At 41.3% G+C, this 19,440-nt stretch overlaps 2 protein-coding genes across 2 annotated transcripts in view; both read right to left on the minus strand.

The window, feature by feature from the left end:
• agmo (alkylglycerol monooxygenase) overlaps nucleotides 1-7,082 on the minus strand; it is a 33,558-nt gene extending 26,476 nt beyond the window's left edge. The window contains exons 1-3 of the mRNA XM_080540605.1: nucleotides 6,861-7,082; nucleotides 3,701-3,828; nucleotides 2,819-2,970 (exon numbers count right to left, since the gene is read on the minus strand). Of these exons, the coding sequence (XP_080396731.1) occupies nucleotides 2,819-2,970; nucleotides 3,701-3,828; nucleotides 6,861-6,980 (400 nt within the window). The 5' untranslated portion in view covers nucleotides 6,981-7,082. The remainder of the gene's footprint in view (nucleotides 1-2,818; nucleotides 2,971-3,700; nucleotides 3,829-6,860) is intronic.
• A 2,838-nt stretch (nucleotides 7,083-9,920) lies between these two features.
• On the minus strand, nucleotides 9,921-18,091 carry meox2a (mesenchyme homeobox 2a; the record flags this gene model as incomplete). The annotated part of the gene is made up of 3 exons (XM_080540168.1): nucleotides 9,921-10,139; nucleotides 12,364-12,536; nucleotides 17,563-18,091. 3 exons carry the CDS (start codon nucleotides 18,089-18,091, stop codon nucleotides 9,921-9,923), a joined length of 921 nt encoding a protein of 306 aa, XP_080396294.1.
• Nucleotides 18,092-19,440: the final 1,349 nt, after the last annotated feature.

Here is a 19,440-nt window from a genome sequence, read left to right on the forward strand (position 1 = left end):
TTGAAAAGAAGACGGAGCATTAACAGGGCGAAGCATCACATCGGCAGGTCATACTATAGGCTCGACGCCATGGAAGACCAAAATGATCAAAATAAAAAAAGGAAAGTGCAACAGTGGTGAGACAGGAACAGAGACTGTTATGAATGGTCACTTCCTGATTGACCTAATGTGTATGTAGTGGAGGGCATTCAAACATTTACAGTACACAGCTATCAGACACTGGTGGTCATTTAGCAGCCTTTAGCCACAGTTACTGCATGTCTGTGCACACTGCACCAAGACATAGTGTAGGACCATAGGCATGCAGCACAACTCATTTGAAATATAGGCTAACTGATTCCTTATAATTATAATTCATTATTATGACTTATTCCTTATTATTCTAAATAATCTGCTCTCCAGTCGCAATCCCCAAGAGCTCATTGGCTGGCCAGAGTAGGGGCAAGTAATGTCTTCTCAATAAAGACAGAGTCGGCAAAAGAGAGGGCCGCCTTTTCACTTTCAAAGCACTTTTCCATTCAATTAGAATGGAACTGTCCTTTCAAGTGGAGGACATGAGGGGAAACTATGAAATGGTGGTAAAACCTTTCAAACCCAAATTCATATTTTACAGTGCCACTAATTAGGACTCATATTTCCCAATGGAGGATGTCACTGTTGCCCTTTTTCACAGCTTTCTATTGTAATTTCAGTTTTAACACGGTATTAAGATTTATAGCTCATATGCTTTGACAGAATAGGATTGTAGATACATTTTTCCCATGCTCCATTGATGCAGAAATGGGGTATAAAACTGTTTTGTGCCATGCAATAACGTGATATTATATTAGAGGGAAAAATCCCTGGAAAATATAAAATTAGACTTAGATGCACAGATTGACTCTTTATATGTGGGTAATACAAGAATAATGGCCTAAAGTATCACATGGCAGTACTCTTTCTGAGCATGGTACACAACAAAAACATTCAACATTCCCCTTTCACCTCTTGGCACTGACCTGGTCAGACAACAACCAACTCACATTAGAACACTGGACGCGATGGTCAAACATTACTTTGGAATGAACCAGAGGTCAAAGTCTGGTTGACCGAGATGACCTCACTCCACCAGAGTGAAGAGTGAGGACCGTGTCTGCCCTGTCCTGTGGTCAGGGAGAGAGTTCCCTCTGGTAACAAGGGGAAAAGCTTATATCCTGAGAGTTCAGCGGTCATGGCTGGAGCACCAGACAATTATCTGTGACCCCACAATGTTCCATAATAACAAGTCAAAAGGACGGAGGAGGAAATGAACGTAAGTGGAACGTTTTTCGAGACATAAAATCATACCACACTTCCAAAATAAAAAATCTGATGAAATAAACCTAAAAGATAATGTACAAATTGCTTATGCAATTTTCAAACAATGGATAGAATGACAGATGGAAGCACTTCATTATGGTATCAAATCTAATCTAGGGTTGAGTAAATACTATTATAAAGAGATGCATTTCCATATTGACTTGGTAAATAAAGATAAAATAGGTCAAAATTGGGGTGGAAATGCATTTAACCTATCAGTCAAAACACACTTACCCTAAGTGGAAAGGGTCAACAACCCTTAAAAACGTAATAAAAACTTACTTAACCCAGGTTCACAAACTGCCTTTTAGAATAATAAACATAGTTGGGAAGTTTGTTTGTATGTTTTATGGACATTTGTTGAGCAACGACAGCTTGGGCAAGGATGGCAAGAGCCAATGGTTTTGCTGGGTAATTTTCTGTCACAGAATACATTTGGCTTTCCACCTTCAAAAACACAGCTTCTGTTTACCCGGATTCCAATATCAACACAGTGGCAGCCGTCTACCAAAAGTATTTGGACCAGACATGTGTAGTTTGATGTTCCACTTAAAAAAACAATAAAACGACCTATCTGTATTCAGTAGGCAAATGCACTGTTCCGAATGATAATCAGGCAGTCCCTGTCATGTAACCAAGTTATGTCTTCTTCTTTTTTTTAAACAACGTTATTTCAGTATTTTCTTTCTTAGATACAAACTTAGCAACTTAGTGGCGAAAAGCCAAGATAGTTTCAGATCTCAGGGTTCTACAGGCTGCCTGCATAAAGTCTGAAACATTCTTTGGTAAAAGTCCAGCTTCCTGCTGCTATTGAGCCATCACTATTTGCAGTGTTCTCCTATGAAGCCCCAGGTAGGACAAGATGTCTCAAGAGATCACAACCTCTCACATCTGGTCAGTTCAAAACCATCTGGACGTAACTCACAAATAATTGCTTCCTCTTCTGAATACAGCAAAAATGATGTGTGCATTATCATCATAGTTCCTCCCTATGGGCATTGCAACTAAATCAGCATTAGCATTTCAAACATCTTGTTATAGCTTATGCAATAATTTAGAGGTTAAATTATGACTTCAATAAAAAAATCAATAAAAGCTGTTTTTAGTTATTCAGGCAATCTAAAACATTGACGCCTCTACCTCAGTTTTTATGAATAAATAAAAGAAAGTATAGGGGTCTAATTCATTTTTAGATTACTAAATCAAAATCTTAGTGTCTTTGTAGGACAATCTCCTCTGTATAGTGAAAGTATATCTAGATTTCGGGCAGAGAAGCGGCGAAAACAAGCAACGCCAGCGTCCTCTCTCGACTGGCATTTTTTTTAAAGTGAAAAGTCTTACGAGTATGATCAATGTAATGTTAGCTAGCTACCTCTAAACATGGATTTGGCTGGGTATAAATTAATTAATTTGAGGTGGTAAACACAGTCTGGCTATCTTATCTGTCTGGTTAACTTATTGAATGACTGAAGGGCCTCACCGTGGGCGCAGCGGTGGACCCAGTAATAGCCAAAGTCCACTGCTAAGAAGGCCAACCACCAGGTCCAGGCAGAGTCCCAGGGCAGCTCCAGGATACGGAAGTGGTTCCACACATAGATGTAACTGGTCACCTCCAAACTTCTCATAAACAACCTGGGGGAAATACATTCTAGTTACTTCAGTTCTATATTTCGGAGATGCAAGAAAATCGAGAAAAAGAGGTGTTCTATAAGATGTGTTCTATTCAGTAATGAAAATCTCTCCCTCCTGCATTTTAAGGTGTAGCATTGTAGCATCCAGGTACAGTACCATTACATACATCCTAATCTTACATTTAAAAAAGGCTAGTCTGCCATACATTAAGTAAATGTATGTAAAATGGACTGCACTTATAGCGCCTTTATCCAAAGCGCTTTACAACAGCCTCTCATTCACCCATTCACACACCAATGGCGGCAAGCTACCATGCAAGGCGCTGGCCCGCTCTCTGGGAGCAATTTGGAGTTCAGTGTCTTGCCCAAGGACTCTTCGACATGTGGCCAGCCGGGACTCGAACCGCCGATCTGCCAACCTTGCGATCATTAGACGGCAGCTCTACCTCCTGCGCCACAGCCGCCACAGCCGCCCCGTACATAAGCCTAGTTTTATAGTTTAGGTGCAGTTAGATTCACCTGCACCTAAACTATAAACCTAGTTTATTCACCAACTATAAATAAAGTCTAATCGAATCTAATCTAACCTGACAGTTTACCTGACATATACATAGTGCTGAGTACATGAGTGCTGCACTTGTGCAATTACAATTAAACAGGCTAAACAGGCTTTCATAGAGATACTAGAGGTCTACAGCAGAAGTATCTATAACCACAGTGACTTTACTCACGATGGGAGTCTTGAGACCATACCAGCTGACACAGAGGTGAGTCCATCGCTGATGGTGACAAGTGGGAGATTCCTCAGCCAGCCCACCACCAACTCCAGAACCACCATGCCTATAAAAAAAGGAGTGGCCTGTGCGGCAAAGAGCGCAAAAATATGAATCAACACTCTAAAGCTCCGTGAAAACACACTGGTTTTATGTCTGGTGTTGCTTTTAACTCTTATAGTAACTTTGAATGTTTGACTTGGAATATGAACAAGTGGATGTACTGTAAAAAAAAAAAAAAAAGAAAGAAGAAAAAAAAGAAAGAAAGAAAAGTGCTTTCATGTCTTATGATGCATGGTGTTTCCCTCGCACAGCTCTATGGTGAAGCTACACAGGTCACATTTCATCTCCCCCAGGGGATTCATTTCAGCCTCCGGAGGAGAATAACCGTTTTAAGACTCAAAGCGAATATGGGGAGGAACTATTGATCTTGTTATACCAGATGACTGGTCAGCTTATGTGAGCATATTTTGCAAACAACACATGCTTCACCGTCTTTACTGTAAGACTTCATTAGAGGATTATTACTAATGACTAATGACTAATCTAGTTATGCAAAAAAACTGTGTGAGAGGTATGTTAAACTGGACCAAATTACTAGGGGTGACTAAAAATATTTCCATCATATTATAATCGTGACCTAAACAGCATATTCTACCACTGTAGTATGCCTACCATCACTTTATCACTTTATTACTTTTTTATTACTTTATTACTACTTACTTTACGTGTTTACTCTACTTATTACAGATTCCCACCGATCACTTATCCCCCTATTTATATCCCCCCTAGTGTTTGATTGTTAGCACCTAGGGCTTGCATTTAAATTTCGTTGTACCTGTTACAATGACAATAAAGATCATTCATTCATTCATTGTTTTATTTTATTCTATTATTGTGATTTTGTATCTTGCTGCAATGCCAATGTTGAAGAATTTTACTTTTGTACTTTGTACATTGGGATGTAATAAGAGCAATTCTGATTGTGATCTGATCTGATGTTGGACCTGTTGGCTAGTCTTCACTAATAACCACAGCACTCCTCTGGTTGACCTGGTCACTGAAACCCAGACCCGGCTGTGACCGCGCCCTTGGAAGGTTCAGTGTGGAATGTGAGGCGTGATAAGACCACAAGGAGTAGCTCTGCAGGTGGAATAGGGAGTGTGTGCATGTGCGTGTGTGTGTGTGTGTGTGTGTGTGTGTGTGTGTGTGTGTGTGTGTGTGATTGTGAGATTGTGCTCTGTGGTGAGAGGACCACAAGGGACCTGCTATCACACGCAACACTCCAACATCTGGCAGAGGACTGACTCTGACTCGCAGCTAACAAATGGGCCTGGAGAACAAGCACTTTCTCTCCAAACCCACCGAGCGAGAGATTATCATTTTGGAGACCGGCCTGCGCATTCCATCTTTTTTCTCATGTCTAGAGTATTGTTTTACCTCGTCAGCCCAGTGTTCTTGACAGCTTTCCACTCCGGGACAAGAATTATTCCGCGATGCAGTTCTCATGCCACGTGAAAAGGCAGATGAAGGGATGGGTTGTTTAAGAATTCCTCTTAACTTTTCTTATGCATCTTTGACCTTCACAACCGCAGCGTTTATTATGTGTGGCATTGTCTTCAGAATGAAAGGACAAATGAAAATACGTATTATTGAGGCTGTAGGCCTAATATGCTTTTGGGATGGTTGGAATATTGTCGACAGAGTATTTAATGGTAGCCTATAAAAATCCCTGTTTTTGGAGTTAAATATTGTTACAATGTTAACATTTTCCCAAATAGGGCTATTTTTTTATCAGGTTGTGGATGAGTGATGTTAGCCACAACTTTTAGGGTGGAAGGAAAACAACACCAAGTATTTAGAGCGTCCACAGGTCACCTACAGGGTCAGAAAGTGCCTGTGGACAACCCTCATCTGCACACAACTGATAACTGGGTAACTACCTGCTCTCATCAGTCATGCTCTAAACAAGAGCATTACGAAAGCCTAGAATCTGACAATTTAAAGAATTTAACAGGACCCATTGTAGTCAAGTGTTTTGACACAATTCCCTACATATGACTTTGTACAGTCGCATACAGAGAGATGACAGACTATGACACACACATCACCCAAACAATAAACAGCATTGAATCACAAACAGGCTCGACACACCCATGAAAACATCCCATAAATCTCAATAACAACAGTAAATAAGGTTGTTTTCATTGCAGTGTGTTTGGGTGCAGGATTAGGGCACTTAGGACTCCTGCTGTTTGGGTAATTGTTTTTTTTCTCTATTCATGTGTTTATAGATGTCTATTAAAATGTGGGCTTTATACCTCAAATAACAAACATGTGTTGATTTTAAGCTGCTAAACCTTTATCATGCACTTGGCACAATAAAAGGCAACACTGGTGCTCTGTTGAAGAGAGTCATGACACAGTGACGACATGACAACAATTAAGACAAGTGACTAGTATTCCATCAACGTCGCTAAAGGAAAATCTAGGCTTATTTTGACAAGTCTCGCGAGATCTATCAAGATATGCCTGGATCTTTTTAAGAGTCTCGCGAGACTTAACGAAATAAGCCTAGATTTTCCTTTAGCGACGTTGATGGAACACCCCCTGGACTACTTGCTCACACATGCAGGTGGACAACTCCTAGAATTAATTGTAAGTGTCAGGCGGTTGTTGATGAGTGAACTAGATGGTGTCTGCATTATGACCTTTGGAGCTTAGCTCTTCATTTGTCAACTGTTGACAACCAGATGCCTATGAGTGGATAGGGCGCTGCGCCTCCCACTTCTACTCTTTACATGGACACGTTTCCCATTTAGCAGACGCTGTTATCCAAAGCGAGTACAGTCAAATTATGAAAACTAAACAAATGTAGCATGCAGATTTTTATTTGAAACATTGATATTGACGTGGAGTGGAACTCTGTACAAGCCTTCTGGGCTTCGTTCCCTCCTTGCACAATTTCTTGTGTGCTAAATAAACAAACAAACAAGGTTGCCACATTACTATTATTTTTTACAAAGGTATTGCAGAGGGAATACTTTTGTGAACACATCGAGTCACAGTGAAAGCACTCCACTTGGAAACACTGGATAAATAACTAATCCAAACTCACCTGTTCCACGTATTGCGGGACATCCTCCACGTGTTGGAATGAGGACTCGTTCGGTGTCACCAGGTAAAACAGGGAACGGACACCGATGGAGATAGACTCTTGGTCCATGACTTGCGCCATTGCGCCTCAACAATGTGCCACGGAGTAACGGTGACGATGAGTTCACACTTTTAACTACCCTGGTAGTTCTTATGAAACGCCTTTTGGACTCGAGGTCATATTCATTACAGTCAATGCACAGTCAATGAATAGGACCATAGGTCACTCGCCGTTTGCTCAGGCAGTAGCTTAGTGCATACGCACTGGCGGAATCTAGGGGGGGCAGGGGGGGCAGGGGGGGCGACCGCCCCTCCTGGTGCCCCAACGGTTGAAAAACATCTCTCTTAAGTGCCCTTTTGAGTTGCAAAAGTGCCCTTTTGAGTGGCAACATTAGAGGATGTTCCCTATTGGCTGCCCTTCCAATGGTTTAACCTTGACCATGTGCACTGATGGGGTCCCATGTTGTGCAGTAGGTGCCCTTTTTTTCTTTTCGCCCCTGCCCTTCAAACAGCCTGAGTCCGCCACTGTGTATACGCAATATTGGAACAACCTGGAATATGTCACACATGTCATATGTCCGACTTCTGTCACAGTCAGTGGTTATTATCATGGATCCGCCTTCTTTAGTGTTGGTATTTTCATGTTCCTGTGTGTTATTTAAATAAACTATGCCTAGTCTTCGATTAGATGTTGATGCATGTATTAGTCAACGACGCCACACTTTATAATCACACAATAGACTCGTATTAACGGCCGTACTGCTTTAGGAGCATAGGCTAGGCGTATCTGCTGAAACACATAGCCTATAGGATACATATCTTGTGAAATAATAAATGGATATCGGCCAGTCGGACTGAGCATTAGTTGGAAAATAGGTGGAAGGCCAAGGTGGAAGAAAGTGCACGCCCAAATAGAGAACAGGGCCTAACATTTTAAATCATTAAAGACACTGTGTCAGGTCGCTGCTGCGTGCTGCATGCCCAATAGGCTATGTGGTTATAATGTTGCCTATGATATGAATTTAACACGGGATTTATATAGCCTGCAGATTTATATCGATTTGTGTATGCATTTGCACAGCCAAGGTTGCGGTTACGTAGCCTATTGTAGCAAACGGGACTGGGAGAGTAACTCGCCCCAAGCGGGTCTTGAACCAATAACCAACCGGCCGCGCTAACCACAGAGCTGCTAACGGGCCTTATACAGGTTTGTTACAGTACTGTGTTTGCTGGGATATTGAACAACGCAGATTGGCAAAGCAGATGCAGAAAGAGCAAGGTAAACGATGACACGTTGTTTGTTTTCGGTGATCTTGGTCTACCACACTAGACTTCGCGTTAAATCAAATTGTCCCGCGTGCGCCCAATCACCCGCCAAAGGTAGGCAGAGGTTTAAATGAAGGATCCGAAGAATCCACCTCCGCAAGCGTCTCCTTTTCTTATACGACGGGGATAGCCTATGTTTTGGGGGGGCTATTTTGTGAGGAGTGTCATGCAAGAATTCAAATCGGACGTGATCGGGTCTTCACTTGTCGTTGACCAACTCAGTCTGTGCGAGTAAAGGCGTCAAGTTCACAGCAGATGACCCGCGTTAACAGCCAATATATTATAGCCTGGCCTACGTGAGAACGTGACTGGTGGCAGATTCGTGGCTTCGGTTGAGAGGACACAAGTCATTAGGCATTCTGCATTCTGCTACTGTAACTGAATCGGTAATGTTATCTAAAAGCCAGTAGCCTACGTACTGTTCATCATATTTACTGTGAGTGTTTCATATTGCTTTAAAAGAAAAAAAAAAAAACTTTCCCCCGTAGCATCAACTTTCACAGACTACATTTCTCTGGGAAAAAAACATTAGGCCTACTGTTGTTGAAAAGCCTTAGTCTCCAAAGCACCGAAATTAGAATGCACACTCACATTGTGGTGAAAGAAGAGATCAAGTCTTCAACATGATTTTGAAATAGAATATGATACTTTTGCAGGTTCTCTTATGGAGTTTTGGCAGAAGTCCTGACCCTGCCCTGAGGAAAAGGTGAATTTAGCATGCACCCCATCAACAGCTTTCTCCACTCTGCATAATGTTTAATTCATGTCAGCTCAGTTCACAGTATAAGCATCTATTACCCAGGATTCATATGGATGGGGGGCATAGGGAAGTTACGCAACCAACATTAATTCCATTTACCTCTGTTTCAACTTTATTTGATCTGAGAAAGCATTCAGAAGCTTGGTTCATACAATTTTCATGTCAGGTTTGTTTACAAATACCATTCAGGTAGAAAAATGTCAATTAAGAACCATCAGAAAATGTTTATTACTGTGCGAGTTGAATAGTGTGTATAAGAAGTTATTGCTAGAACAATGGTAAGAAAAAAAATACTGAGCTGTATTTACAGAGTATATATTAGCTGAGCAAATTTGATTCTCCTGCACAATTGATTTAATCAATAATTCGATTACATCGCAATTTACATTACATACAGTAGAAACCAATTAAGGGAAGTGTTCAACAGTGCAAATCAAAGCATAAACCTGCCCCATTTTGATGCAAGACACATAAGACGGAATGTTAACAACAATTCGACCAAATTGGAAATGTGTCCTAGGCATAGAAATTCTGCTTTCAAGCACACAATTTACAGTTGAAGAAGCTTTTCAGAATTAGTCTTATTTAATGTTCATTGGTATTGGACATTGGTATTTCTCAAAGAAATCAATGAAAGCTGAATGAAAAACGACTGTTGGCAATTACATATTTCCGCATCATATTTTCAGATCCTGAAATGTATTGGTGTTTTTGCTTAACCAATGTCCTGTAAATGAATCTTCTTTGATCAAGTAACACAACTCATCATGTCATTCATTTGTACATCGGTACACATGTATTTAGCATAGTTTTACTCTGCCAATGATGATGACGAATCAGCTAACAGCAGTCCTTTTAAGGACATTCCTGAGAGAGGAGGCGGGGCCTACTTTGAGGAGGCGGGGCCTACTTTGAGGAGGCGAGGCCTTCGGTGCATCATAAGTGAGCGTGCTCGGAACTCAGGTCGCTGTCGTGACTGTCCTCGTTGGCTAGGGAGTCTGTGGAGTGATGGAGCGCCACTATGCCGGAGAACTCTGAAGGCAGTAATGTCCCTTTTTTCACATTCACCAGTTCTTTTTCTCTCGTTACCGCCCCCTGTTGGCCTCCTTTCACTCGTTTCCACTTCATCCTTCTGTTCTGAAACCAAACCTTTACCTGAAGAAAACAACAGAGAACAGTTAGCTAGGTCAACTTCGGTCATTCTGTGGCCTGGGGTGGTCCAGTATAGCACCATAGATACATTATGCCCATGTTGGCATGGGTTCGAATCCGGCCTATGTCTTGCTGACCTACCCTCCCCTCCTTCACTTTCCCTATCCAATTAAAATCAAGAAAAATAAGAGAGAGTGGGATTGGCCCCAATCAAAAAAAAACGTATGGGTAGATAAGTCTGGCATTAGGGGCTGTAATGTGGTGTGTGTGTGTGTGTAGTTGAGAAGAGGAAAATATACAATCTATTATAGTCCTGAATATTGGGAAAACTATAACCCTAGCACCTGATAGCTGCTGTAAAGGTTTGGCAGCTATCCATCGCATAGCAGCGATAATGTGCTGAAGTACCATGCCATCTGCTCTCGAGCATCAAGCTCAACCCTCCTTTCCCTTACTCGACAACTCTTCTAGTATTAACGTCTCGCAGAACGATGATTAAGCTGTTGCTTAAAAAGGTTTACACGGACGATGTCTGGAGTCACTGCGACTGTCGGCACAGTGACTGACGACACGGTGGTTCAGGATTAGGCTCCCTCTAGAGACCCCCTTGGGTCGGTTTATTTTGGGGAGTGTCATGCTGTAGGGTGTCCGGGTCACATGGCCTGGAAGTCATCTGACCACATAAACGTTTGTCTTAAACATTAGCAACGGATGCCGTGCTGATGGATCACGTCAGATTCTTTAAATGCAGTTATGGATCTCTTTTTTTTCTCGTCCAGGTCAGAGGAGAATGTGAGTGACTGTATGGCACACCTGCACAGTGCACACACACACACACACACACACACACACACACACACACACACACACACACACACACACACACTGTACATATAAGGCCATGCTGCAGCTTTTATACTTTATTTCATTATGAAACACACATTTCTGATTTTGTATAGGCTATCACTCGAAGAAAAATAAAGTGAAAAGGTTTATTTTGATCAGCCATAAATTCTTCCATTAGCAGTGTCAGGTGTTATAGTTTTAAGATCCCTATCAGGTTGAAGGGCTGTGGTTCAACTTTTCTTACTGTCATTTCTGTTAGTGGACCAACCTTAAAATACATCTGCTAGGCTTGCACTTTTCCCTGTGTGGAGCTGGGGTTGTTTTTACAGAGCTACTGTACGTGTTATGTCTACTAATTCTGTCATCAGTGGCTTAATTTGCTCAAAACACTGAAATACATTTTGTTTTTAGAATTAGACTTAAAGGTCAAGAAAAGGTTGGTTATTATTATGACTGTAATTTAGATGGGCTGTGCTGCAACCCCAAAATGGTCATCTTTGTTCATATGTTCATATGTGATTTAATAGAGGCCTGTTTGAGTGACTTGTGTGTGGGATCACAGGAGATTTATTGAGGGCTGATAAGGTATTGTAATAGATTATTGTAGTAGGTTACTGTTGGCACTCAGTGACAAATACTTACTACTCTGTTACTATCTCCCATAGAATGCAATGCATGATGTATGAAGAAATCAAAGTTAGTAGCTCACGTTAGGATCTGTCCCTCACTATTTGAAGAGTGGGCATCATACTGTATTTTTCATCTCAGTTTAAGCTCTTTTGGGAATTTAATAGCATTTTAGTTTGGGCAAATTGACAAGCACTGAAGTCAAGAAAAATACAAATTCACCTCTATACTATTCAGGAATGTCTTGCATTCATTTAATCCTCACTGTGTCCGCCCACAAACTATCTTTGGCAAGATATCATATAAACATGACATATAGCTTCCAAAATGGTGTCACAGAACAACACACGGTATGATGTTTCCTTCCCTCCAATTTGTCTTCAGTTATTTATTTAATGCGACTGCTTTAATAGCAGCCCGCCTCCGCTCGGAGGCTAATTTGTAATAGCAGGGAGAAAGAGGAAGTGACTTGCTCGACAGCGCTTCCTATGCCTGTCTCCATGACTTGACTGTGGCCCGACTCAAAGAATAGACAGGAACATCTGGAATGTGATAGTCCCTCTTGACGGCCACAGCTGGAGCACAATAGCACACAGCCCCAAAGTTAGGAAAACACAGTAGCTCTCAGGGCCTCTTCCCTGTCTGAGGCAGGTCTTTGTTTCCCCCACACAGCATTACTGTGTTAATATAGGACCAACATGTCTCTACCCAAGGGGGATAGAGGGAGAAGAAGGAGGGGTATATAGCGACATACTTGTCTCTCTGTGAGATCGAGGTTGACCGCTATTTCGTAGCGTCTCAGCCTCGTCAGATAGTTGTGATGGGCGAACTCGGCCTCCAGCTCTCGGATCTGCTCCTTTGTGAAGGCCGTCCTCTCCTTCCTGGGTTTGCTGCTCACATCTGACTTGTAATTCCCGTCTTGGGACTCTGAAATCAAACACCACACACATTTTTCTTCCAGTCAGGGAGATTTATATTCAAAGAAAAATAATGATAAAATGAGTGTTTAAAGGCAGGTGCAGGCCAGAGACTGAAATACAGGGGTGGGGGGGGGGGGGAAGAGTCAGGTAAGAGAAACAATAGGAGCTGCCAATCACTTTTTATTGTATCTGCATTGTTTATGTACACTGTAAGTGGCTGGAAGGACCCAGGGGCGTCTACACATGTGCCTGTTTCTGGCAGCTGTATTCTCACACAATAGACTGGCTCTTCCACTTTCCAATGTGGAGTTAATTTGACTTACTGTTGATGGAATCTGCTGCTACCCTCGTAGTTTTAATATGGAACGAAACAGCGCTGCAGGATGTGTAAAAATATGTTTCCTTGGTTTATTTACCTCAACATTTTATAAGCGTCTCCTCTTTATGACTAACAAGCTGCCAACTCACAACAATTTGCAATGGAGTTATAGATTTTTTTTCTTTCTCCAATTCAGATTGGTTTTGTTCAATATTGTTTAACTTTCATTCTGGGAATGGGCAAGTGATATTGTCATGTGAGCATTTTTAGAATAGTGCATGAGCAGTATTGTACAGTGGTACAGTATATCAGCCCGGCCTTGACCTCTGGGATTAGACAATCATGGATTGAGCACATACGTGTCCATAGATAACCAGCATGACTGACAACAACAATAAACAAGTTGAACTACCACCTACTGAGTCACTGAAGGGATGGTTGGAAATGGTTTTATTACTAAAAGGATGTGTTTGTATAGCTGAAGTATCAAATTAAACACCAACATGTCATTCCCACTTTGTCTCAGTTTCAGGGAAAGTTATTATATGCTTGTTTTCCCCCGGCTTTCCGAAGAAAACATGATTTGTTAATTTGGTTCCCAAACTTTCCTATTGTGACCAGACCTCGTGGTTTGCCTTTGGATACGCTTCAGTTGCGCATTGAACTTCAAGCAAACAGCGATTGCATGATAATTCATCTGCGGTCCTGTTCTGTAGTGTGTGTTAATCCAGCAGGCCGTCTCAAGCCAAACTGTAAATAGGCCTCTGGTATACAGAGCCAGATCCACCAGTCGTGGGAGTCTCTTTCTCTTGGCCACGTCACGAGAGACAGTCGGAGAAACTCTTTTCTCACTGCTATTTTTTTTTTTTTTTTAAGTCTTCTCTTTTTTAAACATTTTCTCACAGAAAAGCTTTCTTAGATTATTTTTTTTCTCATACATTTCTTGCTCAGTGAGGCCAAGTCTTGCAATTGGTGGATTTGTAATGCAATAGTATTATAATTCAGTCAAATGTATGCTAAAGTCGATGCTAAGGTCACAAAAGTTCAGCTAATGCTAAATTATGTAAAGTAGACACAGTATAATACAGACTTGTCCAGTCAATGTAGATACTGTATTACCACAGTAAATTCACAATAACCACTGTGGTAAAGTAAAAAAAAAAAACATCATTGCATGATGTATAGCAAAATGTCCTTTCGCCGTTGACCTCCCATCTCCCCTCTGTAATTTCACTAGAGCAGGCCTTCAGTGTCTGGCACAGGGTAGGCCTGATTAAAACAGACCCTTAGATGTATTTACTCTCTGGTAAACACAGACATTGTGTAAGAATAAAGAATAACATAGCCAGCTGCTTGAGACCAGCGCAGACCCAGAGTTAAAATGAGTAGAAGGTTTTACGACCCAGCCACTACACCACAGCAATTAGGTCCCTGCAGTAACTTTCATCTCTCCACAAAAAAGGGGCATAACAGGAGACAAACACAGCGCCCAGACAGGGGTAGTTTTAGGGTTCCCAAATGAACTGAACCCAGATCAGGAGAAACCCTCTCTGAAATAGTGTCAGTGTCCCAGTTTACGCTGGAGGAAAGAACTAGAAAATAAAATGATGATTCTGTTCATAGGACAACAACGATAATGTGCTGTATATTGATGACATCATAGTTTCAATATAATAATTATATTATTTTTAGGAATTTCATCTGGGCAATTTATTCATGGCATTTTATAGACTATCACTTTAAAATCGAAATACTATAATGACAGATCAATTGAAATCATGTACATTATAACTTGTCAGTTTACGGCCAATATGACCCCCCATATCAGCCCCTTATCCGCAAGGTCCCCTGCTTTTCCATGCTATCAACAACATTCAAAAATGACAGTTATGTCCACATTAACAAAATAGGATTTAATCACCTTGCAACTTTCCACACTAATGATCCACAAACTCTTAAAGAATGCCCACTCCCTCATCTTTCATACTCAAATATACAACTTAGTAAAGTAGACCAGGTGACACTGAAGGGCATATAGACCCCCTCCAGCTGGACCACTTAAAAAGAACAGGTTTCACAGAAACCAGACACCCAAATACCAGCTGGTCAGCTAATCACGTGTTAGCGTACCTTGTCGTCTACCGCGAGGAAACAATCACACCAACAAAGGTCAAAGGTCCTTCTCTGATACTTCTCCAAAATGGTTTGCATAGAAATAAGCTCTGGTGTTTTGTTATTGTTTTCGTATCTAGTGTTAAGTTTCACAGCCTATTACTTAGGTTTGTCGTCCAGATGGTGAAACCAAATCAGGGCTATCGCATCTTATTTGCTACACTGTGATATTTGGACAGCTGATTGAATCAGTAAGCTAACTACCCTCGATAATCACCATGATTGGAGAAGAGAATGTAAGGCACACGTAATGAAAACGCAATTGTAACTAGGGAATTGGACCTTGGGGGCCAAGTGTTAGAATCCAAATTATTTGACAAAGGAGAAAAGGAAATAGAGGATGGAGTTTTAAATGTGTGAATAGGAGGGGTTAGTATGGCAATACAGAAGCATTGCTATGACATGTGTGCATTGGAAATTACACAATTCAAACCCTGCAACACTTTGAAAAGTATTTGATGAAGTTTTTCTTTTTTTCCCCTCCTTTCTTTTCATTTGTATTTTATGTATAGTCCCCTGGGGTCTATATACAGTATGTGACATGAGTCCTTAAGTTGGTTAAGTCCCTTTATGTAAAAATGTTGCAAAATCAAAAGGATGAATGACTCAGCTGTCAGGGGAGGGGGGATACATATCTGAAGTAGACAACAGCATCCTGTGTGGATTTTTAATCACATTGGGAAATATCAGTCAATGTCAAAGTGGTGTGCACACACCCACAGCCAGGTGACGTACAACGAGGCCATTTAAACGGACAGAGGTCCAGGCGCAGCCCCTAGGGCCGACATTCCACCGGGAAGGCAGCTGGCACACTTTCCACGGAAAACTGATAACTCCAACTTATACTATATAATGTTGCTGCCAACAAAATCTCTAGTTTGCTATGTTGCAATATGCTTCAAATGGACTGAGTATCAATACGGTTTGAATCTAGTAGTAATGTGATTGATTCTATTGTAAAAAAAATAAAAAATAAAAAATACCTCTATAACTATGCCCTAGTTAAAATGATTTTATAGTGTACAGTACCATTTGTACTAGTGGTATTTCTAGATATGTTTTAAACTATCAAGGTGGTAAATTCCTGATAAGTTAATATGCAAGTACTTGAAATGGTCAATGGTTCTAAAACCCAAGGTCATGACACCTGTATCTACAAAATAAGTCACTAATTTGACATACATTATCAATAAGAAGTATTCATTATATAAGGTGTATATACCTTTGTATTATTATAACACATTATTATTACCTCAACAACGTTATCACAATGTAATTGACGGAAAGTACAGAACAAAAAAACGATATAAAGATGTCCGCCGTATATTTTTGCAACGTTTAATTTATAGTTATTTGTAACAACTTTAGAACAGGTATTGTTCTTTCTCTGGATGTTTGAAATGGAACAGATAAGATTCACAACAATGATTAACATTAGAACACATCCTAAAGATGCCATAAACCTCATCAGTAGCAAACGGTATTGGACGTTTCTACAGTGTCATATGACTGCTTTCAATTGAATGTAACCTTAGATTTTTTCTATTTAATTTCCTACCTTTCTTTTTGAATAAATCTTTTAGTCAGCTCAATTGTTTGAAATGACAACTTCAAGAGCAATACTTAAAAAAGTGCTCCACAGTATGAAAAGCCTAAATAATTCCTGGTGTTTAGTGTCATTTGAGGTGGCCGTGTAGTCTTTTACAATCCATGACATTAATTTTTTACAGTCCGCCTCATTTTCTGCCCTCTAAAATGCATAGAAATGAAACAGATGGTATTTAAACCAAAACATGCCAGCAGTCAAATGCCCACACAGAGTTATAGTCTGGCCTTTACCCTTGGCTTTAGTCAACCTCCTGTAATTGCCTCTGTTCGTGTTAGCCAACGACTACAAACTTCTTTTGAGACAATATTATACCACGTTCTCTGTCAGTGAGGCATGAAACACACCCGAACTGTCTCTGTGAATGACTTACAAATAACTGTCTCTGTGAATGACTCACAAATAACTGTCTCTGTGAATGACTTACAAATAACTGTCTCTGTGAATGACTCACAAATAACTGTCTCTGTGAATGACTTACAAATAACTGTCTCTGTGAATGACTTACAAATAACTGTCTCTGTGAATGACTTACAAATAACTGTCTCTGTGAATGACTTACAAATAACTGTGAAGGGTTATGAAGGTCTGAACTGTCTCTGTGAATGACTCACAAATAACTGTGAAGGGTTATGAAGGTATTGAAATCAACTCAAATTCAAATTGTAAGTATCTAAAAAGTTAACTTTGTTTTAAGTTATACTTATTTAAGATAAGTGAATACTGGGTATTCAAGAAATAGAATTTCTACTGCATGAATATATTTCAAAGTTAAAGGCATAATAAAGTTATTATATAAGTTAAAGGCATCAAATGATATCAAGCTGATTCGGTTGTCGATTAGTATATTATCTGTGTGTATTCCATCGATGTTTACATGCAGCCTAAAAGGAAAAAAAACAACAACTCAGAAGCGAACGTTTCCCATAACCTTACCTGAGCTGTCACTTTTCCTCTTGACATTCCTCTTTTCCGCCTCAGCAGGCGACAGCGTCTGTCTCCCAAAGTCTGCTGGCGTGCAGGAGGCCCCGGTGGCGGTGCTGCCCCCCAGACTGGGGGTGCTGGCACACATACTGGGCCCGCCAGGAGGGCCAAGGTCTGGGGGTGCAGGGGCACTGTCCTGGGCCGAGTGGGAGTGGGGGTGGCAGAGATTGTGGCGGGAGCTGGCGCTGCCGGGTGAGGGCATCTGCGGAATGTGCCAGCCGACCTGGTGCTGAGGAGGGTGGTGATGCTGCTGCTGGTGGTGCCCACGATGATGGTGGTGCTGCCCACCGAACAGTCCCTCGTCGCCCGGGTAGCCAGAGATGATGCAGGCCGAAGGGGAGGAGGAGTTGGAGGCCAGGTCAGGGTAGGAGACGTGGTCCGAGCGTCCGTGGAGAGTCAGGGGAGACTGGGTGAAGGCAGGGTGCAGGGCCTGCGCGGTGGCATGTGGGCTGCGCAGGCAGCCAAAGAGAGTGTGATCCATCTCATACAAACACACAACCCTCCAGAAAGGTGAGAAGGGAGGAGGAGGAGGAGGGGGGGGGAGGTGAGGTGAGAAAAGAAAGAAAGGTACCAAAAAGTAAATGCAACCAAAAAGTGAAGAAAAGGAGGTAATAAAAACCAACACCCCCCCAAAAAAATTCCAAGATCCACTACTTTTCCTGAGCTGAACCGACTTGTGGCTCCTTAATAAACGACAAAAAAAAAGAAAAACACTGAGTATGTATGTGTGTGTTCAAAGGGGGCTCTTGTGGTAATCCTGAGCACGCGGGCAGTTGCCAGGCTGTTGCAGGATGAACAGTGTGCCCTGGATAGGCTGCAGGAGAGACTCTCAGATGTCAGGAAGAGACTGGAGTCGAGAGCCTTGTGGAAGGGAAGGTGGTTCCTAGGAACTGCAGTACGAGAGGAACCGGCAGAGGGGATGTTATAAATAGGCTGTAACGTGAGAGGGAGGCTGGGTCACAGACTGCGCACTACTGACCACATGCATATGATCGCCCTCCAAAAAGCACGGCACAATAAATCTGCACTATTAAAATGGCTGAGCCTTAGAAAAGAAGGCAATTTATTTTGGACTCATGGCTATCTGACCCCTGGTGTCCCATTAATTTCGTTTTCTTTCTTTTGTGTGTGTGTCTGTGCTAAGAAAACAGTCCCATCAGTTCAGGGGGTCTGACATTATGAACAGACAGGAGATAGGGTCTTGGGGTGAGAGGATAGCCCTGTTGTGTTTGTGTTCCCACCTTGGTTGCTCTTGTGGTGGTTAGTCAGGTATGGGCACTTGTTGCTATGAGAGCTTCTTGCTATATAAATGCTCTGTTTACCTTTCCTGTTTCACTCCATCACCCCAGTATGAAAATATGAAGATTCAATATAATATTTAGAGGTGGGCTAATGATAATGTATCTATAGTATAATATAGTATATTTGTGTTGATAGGAAGCCTTAGTTGATACAGTAAGGTACTTTATGTACACTATAGATTCTCAGTGAGGTGAAATGGGAAGTACCATGAGTATTCTGTATATACAGTATATTTGCACTTCTGGTTAGATGCTAAACTGCATTTCGTTGTCTGGTATTACGTTGTCTGGTATTACGTTGTCAACAAGGGCTCACTCCTGAAGTAAAAAGTTATCACTAATGGCTTTGCTTTACGTATTTCTGTTCAAATTAAATTAATTAAATAAAATGCCATAAATTAGAACAAAAACTGGGTATACCGTTTCAAGGTCCCTTTATTTCTTGTGTTCTAAAATAGATTTCAAACAGTTTGAAAATGGTTGCAAAAATATTGTATTAAATGCATACAAATTAACAGACCCAATAGTG

Source organism: Nansenia antarctica, assembly GCF_963989245.1.
Source record: "Nansenia antarctica genome assembly, chromosome: 10".
In the NCBI taxonomy this organism is placed as follows: Eukaryota; Metazoa; Chordata; class Actinopteri; order Argentiniformes; family Microstomatidae; genus Nansenia; species Nansenia antarctica.